The 12,549-nt window shown below is 33.9% G+C and overlaps 1 protein-coding gene across 1 annotated transcript; it reads right to left on the reverse strand.

The window, feature by feature from the left end:
- Positions 1–9,466: 9,466 nt before the first annotated feature.
- On the reverse strand, positions 9,467–10,000 carry LOC127115178 (secreted RxLR effector protein 161-like). The gene has a single exon (XM_051046785.1). It carries the CDS (start codon positions 9,998–10,000, stop codon positions 9,467–9,469), a length of 534 nt encoding a protein of 177 aa, XP_050902742.1.
- Positions 10,001–12,549: the final 2,549 nt, after the last annotated feature.

Genomic DNA, 12,549 nt, shown 5'->3' on the forward strand with positions numbered 1-12,549 from the left:
AGCCTACTCAATCTGCAAAATCTCTTTCTAATTGGTCTGGTGGTTCTCAGTATTCGCCAGTAGAAAGGTTTGTTCATAATGCGAAATGTATGTCCTTAAGTCAGTTCTGCAAAATCAAACATGTAAGTTGAATACTATAGAGCCGAATTTATCTTTACTATTACAATTATATTGTTTGCTTTTTGAAATTAATATCATTTTTGATTTGCTTTTAGGAAACTTTATGTGTTACTGTAGCAACCACATTGAAATTTGTTGTCTCAAAGTATGGATGGTTTTATTATGGCTGCACAAGGTGTTCTTCGAAGGCACCTAATCTTGAAAAAGCTTATGAATGTTCATGTGGGCAAAAAGTCGAACAGTCTATACCAAGGTACATATAATCTAGATGAATTGCAAATAAATTTAGTAATGGATTTGTTATTAATCATATTATTTTCTTCGTTTAAAATACTATAGGTACAAGATTGAGATATATGTTAGCAATGGTGAATCAAAATATCGATTTGTATTATGGGATTCCGAATGTGCTGCTATACTTGGAATGACTGCTGAATTTATGCATAACTCTATGGTGGAGGTACATTGTTATACATAAGTTAAAATGTTAATAGTTTATCGAGTTGTAAAATTCAGATTATCACTCATGGTTGATATTTTATTTTTCCATTAGAATGGAGAAGATGATCCAATGGTTTATCCTGATGAGCTTGAAATGCTGTTGAATAAGAAAATGGCTTTTAGAGTTAAGATGCAGCCAACGTTTTCCCAAGCGTCTGTTTGGAAGCTTTGTGATGATGAAGCCTTTGTTAAAGAGATTGAAAATGACTACATAGTAGAAGACGTATAATATTCACTTAATTCATGTATTATTTAAACATTTAACAAGTATAATAAATATTCGATGTTTCAATGTGCAGAATCAGTCTAAAACTGAATATGCAAAGTTGGTCGCTAACAAAGAAAATTTGGAAACTTCCGTAGTAAGTATCTTCATTTGTTAACATAATAATTTTCTATGATAAATATTGTATTATTATAATTCATTTTATATCTGACAATTAATTTTTTATATTGCAAGCAAACATTATCTGCATCTGGTGAAAATGATCCAGAATCAATCATTCTAATGACTCCGGCTAAGGATGTTGTAATTGCTGACAAGGGTGAAGAAGTTGACTTTGAAGCGTCTGACGCTACGCAATTATCAGGCACCAAACCATCCAAGAAATTAAAGATAGAACCATCTTCTTAATTAGAATTTTCGGAAATTTGATATTGAAATATATTTTATGAACTTTTTAGCACCAGAATGAGTTTAAGTATGAAGTTGTTAAGAACATGATATGTTTTGGTTGTAGGATGTGTTCTTACTTTTTTGAAGTGTTTGTTTTGTGGGATTACAATTGACATTTATATTCCATGTATGGTTTAAAGGATGATAATGAGTATTTAATTCATGTGTGTGAAATTATTCAAAATCCTATGTTTTTATGTTGAACATTGTGTTTTGTGTGTTCTTTCAACTACAAAATTTATATGAGTATCATATCTTCAAATGTTAATAAGTATTTTAGATTGATAACAAAATACGTTGTCATCTTATGAAATATGTGTATACGACTAAATTATAAATAGATTATTGCATGTCATGTTTGGTTTCAGCATGCCTAATGGTGTTAGAAATTAAAAAAACAATTACATAAAAATTTATTATGAAATCCTTCAAAACTAATTATAGAAAACACATAGAAACACATTTTTTTACAATTTTTTTCAAAGTCTAATACATATGTTAAAATTGCAGGTAGTTCAGAAATGTTGGAGCAATGTTTGAATCTTGCATTCAACTGAATTAAGGATTTATAAAAAAAAACAAGGTATAATTATCATATACAGTGAATTGTCTTTTGATTGGTAATGGAAAATCTACATTGTTTGTTTGAAATGATTAAGTTAAGCATGCAACTATACTTTTTACCAATCTCATGTCATCATATATAGTATTATAACTCAACATATTTAAATTATTTATTTGCCAAAATATAGTTGGGGGTTGAAATGAATAATTATGTCCACTGCCTCCTTTCTATTGGCTAAGTCAGTGGAGTATTAAAATAATTCAGCCGTAAGATAATTAATGTTATGCATGATTTGTAATAAATCAATAAGAATGTCAATTCTTTATACATTTAGTTGTACAAGAAAATGATTGTAAATAATTAAAGTGGGCTAAGAAAATGGGCCCCACTAAATCCCACTGTATATTATATAAAATATAATTAAAAAATTGATTCAAATATATCAAAATACATTAAAAGAGAGTTTTTCATTGGGTAAGGTGATGTATGATATGAGTAATTTCCAATGGGTGAATTATTTTATGGATTTGGGATAAAAAGAGAATTTTGAAATCTTAAATTATGGTGTGGATTTGGAATAAGAGGTGGATTTCCAAAATATGGGGTGTTTTGTTGATTTGGTATACAAAGAGGACTTCCATCATTTTGCATAAAATTGGAGCATGTGTTATGTTGATTGAGGTTCATTTTCAAATGAAATGTGTACACAAAAAAATTAAAATTAAATAAAATAAATTGGTCAAATTTAGACTAAATGTGAGTGAAAAATGTGATAAAATAAATTACCTATTTATACTACTAAAAAATATTACCGTTATTTTATTGTTGTTGCAATCTTATCATTCCAAAATGAAATCAATATCCTGAAATCAAATTAGTTATTATTGTAGTTTTTTAAGGTTGCGGGCACGTTTTGAATCATCACTTCCTAAAAGGTTGCGGGCAGGTTTTATATAAATCCAGTTTTTTAAGGACCAAAGAATTGTACGAAGTTAAATCATTTTTGTTGCTGCACTTATTTCTCACAATTTTAACTAAAATTGTGAACCTTTTGTTTCAATATCTTTTGTTGCATTTAAACCTTACTGTATCAATTGCAATTAATTTCAACATTTGGTAGTATTCATTACTATATTTTAAAACAAATGAGGTTCTAGTATTTCTTTTACATGGTTTATGTATTTTGGTTAAATAATCATTTATTATGAAGGTTGATATTTGCGCTTTTATACCTCAAATTAGTAACAGATTGGAAAATTTCATCCATTACTAAATAAATATATTTTTATTTCTTATGTCCAAAATCTCAATGATAAATGAAATGTTTATTCATAACATTAACAATTGAATGTTTATTATATATCAATATATCAATAAATTGTAAAAATATTTTTGTATTATATTTTTTAATTATTTCCTTAATATAGTATACAAAAAGATTAAGCAAATTATATTACTATAAATTAATAATGTTTTACTTTATTATGTCCCAAACTGGAAAAAGTTATTTGTGGAAATTTTTTGAACCCATTTATTGATCATTTAACATCCATTACATTAAAAAAAACTCTTATGCAATAACTTTATGTACGTTGATCCAACCATATATATATATATATATATATATATATATATATATAAATATATTATATTTTAATTTTTTTAAAATAAATTATTGCACTTGCGCGACCCGTGCGAACGCACGGGTCCTTTACTAGTTAACCTATTAATCTTCTATATTGTATAAAGTCATGGAAAAAATCTGAGTTATGAGCAGATAATTTTATAGAAAGATTATAGGGAGTATGAGACGGTTTTGATATCAACATACTTGTGTTGTTTAGTGGATACTAACAAAGCGGTTAAATTATATGGAACATGTTTTATAAAAAGGAAATAATAAGCATGGGAAAGGTGATAGCCAGAGAAATTAATGTATCCGATAATTTAGAGTACCTTTGTCTGTTTGTTTGCTTGAGGCCATAAAGACTTTCACAACTATAAAATAGACATCTCGTAACATCAATTTTACAACGGTCTTCCTGTTAATTGTTGTAATAGTTATTTTTTGGGCGCTTTTTTTCTCTCGTATTTACTAAAGGACATTTCACAACGGTTATAGTTACCAATCATAATTAAAGGTACATGGAGTGAAATGGTTCGAATCTTAGCACCAACAATTTTTCATTTATCGTGACATAATGGGCTTGACCTTGTATATCATCATATTTGTTATAATCAACCGTGATATAAGTTGTAATCATTTTATCACGGTTCATATTTTCAATAGTGGTCAAATATGTTACTTATTCATATATAAGTGAAATTATCTCTTGTTTTAGTACATTACAACCGTCTCTCTCAAAACAAAATCCTAACATCTCTCTCACTCATCTTTGTCATATGGAAACCCCAAACTTATCCAGCCAACTCATCTTCTTTGAAGGATACCTTTGTTGCATAAAATCTTAGGAAATGACTACTTTACATGTTCGTCTTTACTATAGTTTATGTTTCAAAATTTGTTTATGTATTATTGTTTATGTCTTAATAGCTTGTTTCGTGATGTTTGAACTTTCTGCTTGTTTTGACTTGTAGGTAGGGATGCTTGTTTCAATAATGAGGACGAACCTAAAGTGTGTACTGAAAAATTGTGTGAAAGATCCAGAATGATATTCATTCAAAATAGACACAAGTTTGCAACTCTAACTTCATATTCATCCTTATTTCATTGAGGATGCCATTATGGGACATGTAAGTTTCTGAAACATTCTTCGTGTATATTGTTTATGATTTTTTGTTGATGAATGTTGTTGTTAATGTTTGTTTAAAAAATGAGTTTATTATATATTATGTGGTTTGAGTGTTTTCCCAATCCCTTACCGAATATATAAATTTTCAAATTGCATTAGAAAATTATAATATGATAGATAAAATTATATTAGAAAACACGTACATGTTCAATTCTTGACAAAAATTCTTTAGTTTGTTATGTGCATATTGTTCTTTAACTGTTAGAAATTTATTTAATGATTGTAGATCTTCAACCACCACTCTCTCCACCTCTAATTTTTTTATAAAGTAAATAATACTTTACAAAATGAATTAGAGGTGAAGGAATGAGAGATTGAAGAACTAGGATCATTACACAAAGTTCTAACTGTTAAAGAGAAAAATGCAGATAAGGAGTTGAAGAACTTTTCTCAAGCATTGAATGTGAATTTGTTCTTATTATATAACTCAATTTATCATATTATAATATTCTAGATCAGATTGAAAGGTTATATGTTTAGTGAACATTGACAAAATAAGCATTCCACACAATTTATAATAAACTTAGTTGTATATATCATAACGGTTGTTTATACTAACTGCGGTTAAATGTTATGCTTTAAAGAATATCACAACAGTTTTTTAAATTAACCGTTGTGGTAGGTTTTGAAGCTACATAGCTTATAATCACGGTCGTATGACCGTGGAGAAAACGTAAAACATACAATCACACCTTACCTCACAATGATTGGTTCAACATAATGGTATCCCTTTTCCAACCGTTGTGATAGGTGTTTTCCATAGTAGTGTTTTATTGAGCTTACAAACTTTGGTATTTGGAGATGAATGAGGAAGTTGATAACCTTTAGGTATTGTCATGTAGACCTCCACATTCAAATCTCCATCGATAAAAGCATTATTGGCGTCTAGTTGTTCTAGATGTCAATTTTTAATTAAATCTAAGGATATAAGTGTTCTTACAATAGTTAGCTTAGGAACGTGTAGAAGGTGTAAAATTAGTCTATGTCTTCTTGTTGAGTGTGGCCCTTTGTAATAAGACGTGCCTTATACCTATCAATAGTACCATTAGCAAGATATTTAATACGATAAGCCCACTTACACCAATAAAGGTTTTGTGCAAATGAAGGTCAACTATGGTCAATGTATTGGTGAGCTCAAGAGATTGTAATTCCGATTGCATGGCTTTGAGCTAGTTGACATGTTTTGAAGCTTGGTTGTAGGTGGTCGATTCAGGATTAGAGGAAATGGAAAGTCCAAAGGTTGAAGCTTGGTTGTAGGTGGTCGATTCAGGATTAGAGGAAATGGAAAGGCCAAAGGTTCTAAAGTATATGTTTTAGTTGTTATTGTTAATGATAGAGGAAATGGGGAATTTTGTTTTGTTAGATGGGGATAATATTTGAGTGTTTATAAGGTTGTAGTGGTGATAGTTTAAATAGGGGGATTTTTAGTTTACCTGGTAGATTTGCTAACGGGTTGAGATGGAAGGTTAGGGGCAAAAGGAGGGTTGATGAGGTTGTTGTTGGGAACATGGGATGATTGAGTAGTGAAAGGAGAAGGTAGTGGTGTGGTAGTAGGGATTGAGGTGAGAGGTTTGTCAAGTATACGATCAAGATCAGTATCGTTGGGGTTGATGGTTGATGGTGGGGGAAGAGGTCGGTTATCATGAGTTTGAGTAAATGGGTAAGAGGATTCGTAAAAGGTGACATTCCTAGAAAGAGGAAAGTGTTAGTGATATGGTCCTATAAAATATATCCTTTAGTTCCTTCTATATACCCTATAAAACATAATTGTGAGGCCTATAATCAAATTTGGTTATGTTTTGAGTAAGAGTGGAAGCACAAGCTAGGCAACCAATTTTTTTGAAAGTTGTGTAATCTAAAAGTTTGTTATATAAGAGAAAATAAGGTGTGAAATTGTTAAGAAGGTGAAAGACAAATGATTGGAATAAGAATTAGAGAGATGCCAAAAGCTTTTGAGAATATTAGCTTGAAAGAAAAGGGATCTTGTAATATTAAGAATGTGTTGATGTTTCTGCTCAACAATTCCATTTTATTGAGGGCATTCTACATAAGACCTTTGATGCAAGATTCCTTTGGTTTTATAAAAATCAGACATTAAAATTTCTTGACCATTATCATTATGCAAACATTTAAGGGTGGTAGAAAAATGATTATTAATGAAAGAAAGAAAGTTAATTAAATGTTTTCTAATTTCATTCTTCTGGATCATAAAGATAACCCAAGTAAAGCAAGTATAATCATCAACAAGTGTAAGAAAATAATGATGGCTAATGATAGAAGGGGTTTAGTTGGGTCCCTAAATATCAACATTTAAAAATCAAAAGACCTAGATGTAGTACTAGTACTATCAGGATAAGGCAATCGTTTTTATTTTGATAAATGACAGAAATGGCAAGGTAAATCTTTATTAAAATTGTAACTAATATTTGGATATTGAGAAGCTAATATTTTACGAACAATATGGGAAGGGTGGCCTAATCTTCTATGCCAAAGAGTGGAATTAGAATTAGAAACTATGTTACAAGTAAATGGGGAATGAGAAGGAATGACCCGAGCTTGAAGGATGTATAGATCTCCATATCGCCCAGCTAAACAAATCATCTTCGTGGAATTTTTCTAAAAGATGAAACATTCCTTGTTTCTGAAATTTAATGTGTAGGAAGAAGAATCAATAAACCTAGTGGCAGAAATCAAGTTGACATGAAATGTTGGAATATAGTAAATATTAAATAGAATTAAATAATATGAGAGATGAATTGTGCCAACAATGTTAATTAAAACAGTGGAGCCATTATGAAGTTTCATATTAATGGGAGTGACAAAGGAATGAAATTGAAAATCATCTGAATTAGGAGTTATATGATTAGTAGCACCTGTATCGGTTACCCGATATATAGGTGGCTTACCATCCTTGGAGGTAGTGATAGATTTGACAATAGGAAAAGGAGCACCATTGTGAGGAGAAGCTGTAGAAGATTGATGATATTGCAGTAATTGAAGGATGTGTTTGTATTGGTTGTGGATGAAGGCAACAGAGTGTTGAGAATCATGTTGAAAGTTAGCATAGTTATCATTAGATGTGGATTCAACAACATTATTGATTGAAGACTTAGGGTTTTATAGTGGTAGCCGGATGGGTAACCATGTCTAATGAAGCATGTAACTACTGTGTGATTGAGATGGCCATATTTAGTGCATGTATGTTGAGGCATATTTCCACAACCGATATAGGATCTTCCACGATCACAGGAAGGAAAAAAAGTTATGTGAGCTCCCCTAGAATATGTTGTAGGTTGGAAATGCATGGCCATGGATGAAACCTCAGGAGAATCAGAGTTTGGTGTTGTTGATCGGAGATCCTGTCCAAGAACCATGGAGAAAGTCTTCTCTAATGAGGGAAAAGGGTCCAACAAGATAAATTTGGGAACGAACTATGGAGAAAGGGTCGTTAAGACCTTTAAGAAATTTGAGAACACGATCTTGCTCTTTGAGAAGATTTGAAGTCGCATCACATGTACAAGGGATAACACAAGTGCAATCACAGGTAGGACGTAAAGAGACAATCAGCTCTTAGAGAGAAGTGAGTTTGGTGAAATAGGATGAAACGTCCAAGTTACCCTAATGGAGGTTAGCGAGATCATCTTGAAGATCGTAAACCTTGAATATGTCACCTTGAGAGAATCTTGCTTCCAAATTTTTTTAGACAGCGTGTGCATGATCTATCCACATGATTGATTGAGCGATGTTGTCAGAGATAGAGCGTTGAAGCCATGATAGGACCATATTGTTGCAGCGGAGCCATGGTTTTAAATTGCGGTCTGCAACCGCAATATTGCGGTTGCGGTTGCCTCCACAACGGCATTAGACCGTAATTATGGTGTGATTTTAAAATTGCACCTTCAGCAGTATTAGGAACCATGTCAAACAGTTCCAATCATGGTTCTTCATGTATTTTAATCAGAAAACAAAATATTAGAATCCTAAAACTCAATTTACTTCATATGTAATTAAAAAACTTAATATTAAGTGTTTTTCATCATTGTATTTCAAACACCTACCTATAAAAATTCACACCGTAACAGCCGCAATGCGCATTGCAACAAGCGCAATAACCGCAATCACAACACCCGCAACCGCAATTTAAAACCATGAGCAGAGCCATGGATCGTACAAAGTGTGACCGGTAGCGGTTTGAAAGAAGGTACCATCGATGAAGCAAATTTTGTTTATTCCTTGTGAAATGCAGTAAAATAAATAGGAAACAAAATGAACATGCAGTAACAAACTACAACCCATTTCTAGCTAGAAATAAGGAAACAAACTTGACTAAATCAATTCAACAAACTATCATAAAAACTAGGACTCTTATTTGACAAAAGACTTATCATTCTCTCCCTTGAACTAAACAGCATTTGCAGCTAGTTAACATGTGGTAGTTCACACACTCCAAGCCTCCTTCTTAGCTCCCGAAATAGCTTCAATTTGAGCGGTTTGGTGAAAATGTCGGCTATCTGCTGCCTTGTACCACAAAACTGAAGCTGCACAACTCCATCGTTCACTAGCTCTCGTAAGAAATGGTAGCGCACATCAATGTCTTTGTTCCTTCCGTACATCACCAGATTCCTCGCCAACTTAATTGTTGAGCTATTGTCACATAGTACTCTCACTGCCCTTGTAGCCAATCTTCTTTATCACCCTTTGTATCCATATTGCTTGACAACTACTTCCTGCAGTTGTAATGAATTCAACTTCGGTTCTGCTTAGTGTTACGATCGGTTGCTTTTGAGAAGACTAAGTCACAGCTGCTCCACTTAGCATAAAAACATAGCCTGAGGTGCTTCTTCTATCTTCCACTGATCCGACATAATCATTGTCGGTAAAACCAATCAACTCATGACTTCCTCCCCTTCTGTAAAGAATGCCAAACATTGGTGTACCTTGCAAGTAACATAAAATTCTCTTGGCTTCCGAATGATGAAGTTTTGTAGGCTTTAACATATAGCTGCTTAATAAGTTTACTGCATACATTATATCCGGTCTCTTAGCGTTCAAGTACATCATACTTTCAATCAGCTGCTTGAAGAATGAACCATCCATCTCAATACCATTTTCATCTTTGGAGATTTTGAATCCTGGAACCATTGGATTTTCAACGGAATTGCTATGTTCCATTCCAAAACGTCTCAACACTTCCATCACGTACTTCGCTTGACTGATGAATATACCACCATCGAACTGAACTACCTTAATACCAAGAAAATACTTCATTTTACCCAAGTCCGTCATATCAAATTCCTTCATCATGGACTCTTTGAATTCAACCATCATATTCTCATCATCACCGGTATAAATTAAATCACCAACATACAAGCTAATGACTAAATGTTTACCTTGTTTGTTAACTTTGGTAAACTAAGTTTGCTCGCTGTCCTCCTTCCCAAAACCTTCCTTTCTGAAATATGATTCAATCCGATTGAACCATGCTCGTGGTGCATGCTTGAGTCCGTACAAAGCTTTATTGTGCTTGTACACCTTATGTTCCTCATTCTTTATTTCATAACTTCTTGGCTGCTCCACGTACGTATTCTCAGTTAACTTCCCGTGAAGGAAAGTTGATTTCACTTCCAGCTAAAACACACACCATCTTCTTTGTGCTGCAAGTGCTAAAATTATTCGAACCATGTCCATGTGAGCTACGGGAGCGTATACTTCTTCATAATCAACTCTATATTCCTGAGCATACCCTTTTGCGACCAAGTGAGCCTTGTGTTTATCCACTTCTCTGAGCTCATTCGATTTTGTTTTGTACACCCATTTGACTCCTATTCTTTTAGCTCCTTTAGGCAGCTCAATAAGATCCCATGTTTCATTCTTCCTAATTGATCTCATTTCGACATCCATGGTTGTTCTCCATATCTCCTCCTTTACTGCTTCGTCAAACGAAATTGGATCAGAATGAACAACACTAGCAAACAAGGCTAAGTGAGTTTGTACCTCTTCCCCTTCAACTGAAAGACCATCACCAGAGACAAAATCATTCAAATATTTTGGTGCTCTTCTAACTCGGGGTGTCATCGGAGGAGCCGCTTCATCTTCTTCATTGCCATCACTGGATTCATCCCTCACCGGAGAAGCTACGTTTTCTTCTTCACTACCATCACCGGAATCCTCCACCTCTTCACTGTTGCCATCTTCCCGTTCCAGATCAAACCTTCTGTCATCTTCAAAGCTCCTCTCCTAGTTCCATTGTTCTTCTTCTTTGAAGATGACATTCCGACTAATTATAATCCTCTTAGAGATAGGATTATATAGCCGATATGCATTTTATTCTTCTCTTACCCCTAAAAGAACACAACAATGGCTCTTATCCTCAAGCTTTATTCTGCGAGCATCCGGTACACGAGCATGTGTTATACAACCAAAGACTCTCAAGTGCTCGACTGAAGGTTTCACCCCACACCAAGCTTCTTCTGGTGTCATTTCTTTCACCGATGATGTTGGGCATCTATTAAGAACATAAAACACCCAATTCACTACTTTTGCCTAGAGTTTTCTTGGAACATTCTTCTCAACCAATAAGCTCCTCACCATATTCATCACAGTTCTGTTTTTCTGTTCAGCAACTCCATTCTGCTGCAGTGTATATGCAACAGTTAATTGCCTCTTGATCCCATTTGATGTGAACTCACCCCCACGATCTGTTTTTCCGTTTTGAACTCATTTGATATGAATTCACCCCCACGATCTGTTCTAAGACATTTAATGGGCAAACCAGTTTCTTTTTCGACAAGAGCTTTAAATAACTTAAAGTAAGTGAATGCATCTGACTTAAAAGCAAGAAAATACACTCATGCCTTCCTACTATAGTCATCAATGAAGCAAATAAAATACCTTTTGCTGCCCTCTGAAACTGGAGATACTGGGCCGTAAATATCAGCAAGAACGAGCTCCAACTTTGATGATGCTCTCCATGTACTTTTCTTTGGGATTACATCTCTATGTTGTTTTCCTTTCAAATAATCGCCGCATGTAATCTCACCCTCGAAAAAACTTGGCAAGCCTCTCACCATGCCCTTTGTTTGCAAAGTCTTCAATCCTTTGTAGCTGAGATGACCGAATCTTCGATGCCATAAATGAGCCACGTCTTGAGTGATTACTTGGAGACACTCTTCATCTCTTTCCTTTTTGACTGATCGAGTGTTCGATAGCAACACAAACACTCGATTGGAAGTCATGGTGGTTTTGAAAATCAATCCCTCCGTGTGGTGATAAATCCGACACATATTTGACCGCATCAGTATAGCCAAACCCCTTTCTTGCAGCTGTCTAACACTGAGAAGATTATTCTTCAACCCTGGTACATAATACATATCCCGTACAAGGTGATTCACTCCTTTTACAGTCAATCAAACACTTCCCTTTCCAACAACATTCATGCTTGCATAATTCCCCAATCTTACCACCTTGTTGAACCCCTTTTCTAAATCACAGAAGAGAGATGAGTCACCACACATGTGATTGCTATATTCAGAGTCAATAAACCATATGTCGTCTTGATCACCTCCAAGCGTATCGGTATATGCCATTAGCACCATCTCTTTCGATTCATCCAAATTTGCATAATTTGCTTGGCACTCATACTGAAAGTGCCCAAGCTTATGACACTTATAACACTCAACCGTATCTTCGATCCAGTTTAGGCGACCCCTGCCTCTACCTTGTCCTCGGCCTCCTCTAAAAGCAGTTTTTCCTCGTCCTCTTCCACCATAGCCCTCTTCATGAGTCACTTTCAAAGCATGTTCTTCTCCTCCATCTCCTTTGAATTTTTACTCATGAACGAGCAGAGAACTTTGCAAGGCATCTAGAGAGAGTTG

The sequence above is a fragment of the Lathyrus oleraceus genome, chromosome 1 (genome assembly GCF_024323335.1).
Source record: "Lathyrus oleraceus cultivar Zhongwan6 chromosome 1, CAAS_Psat_ZW6_1.0, whole genome shotgun sequence".
NCBI classification, from domain to species: domain Eukaryota; kingdom Viridiplantae; phylum Streptophyta; class Magnoliopsida; order Fabales; family Fabaceae; genus Lathyrus; species Lathyrus oleraceus.

Coding starts and splice junctions, on each gene's coding strand:
- LOC127115178 (XM_051046785.1), bottom strand. CDS start 10,000: ATGGTTGAATTCAAAGAGTCCATGATGAAGGAATTTGATATGACGGAC.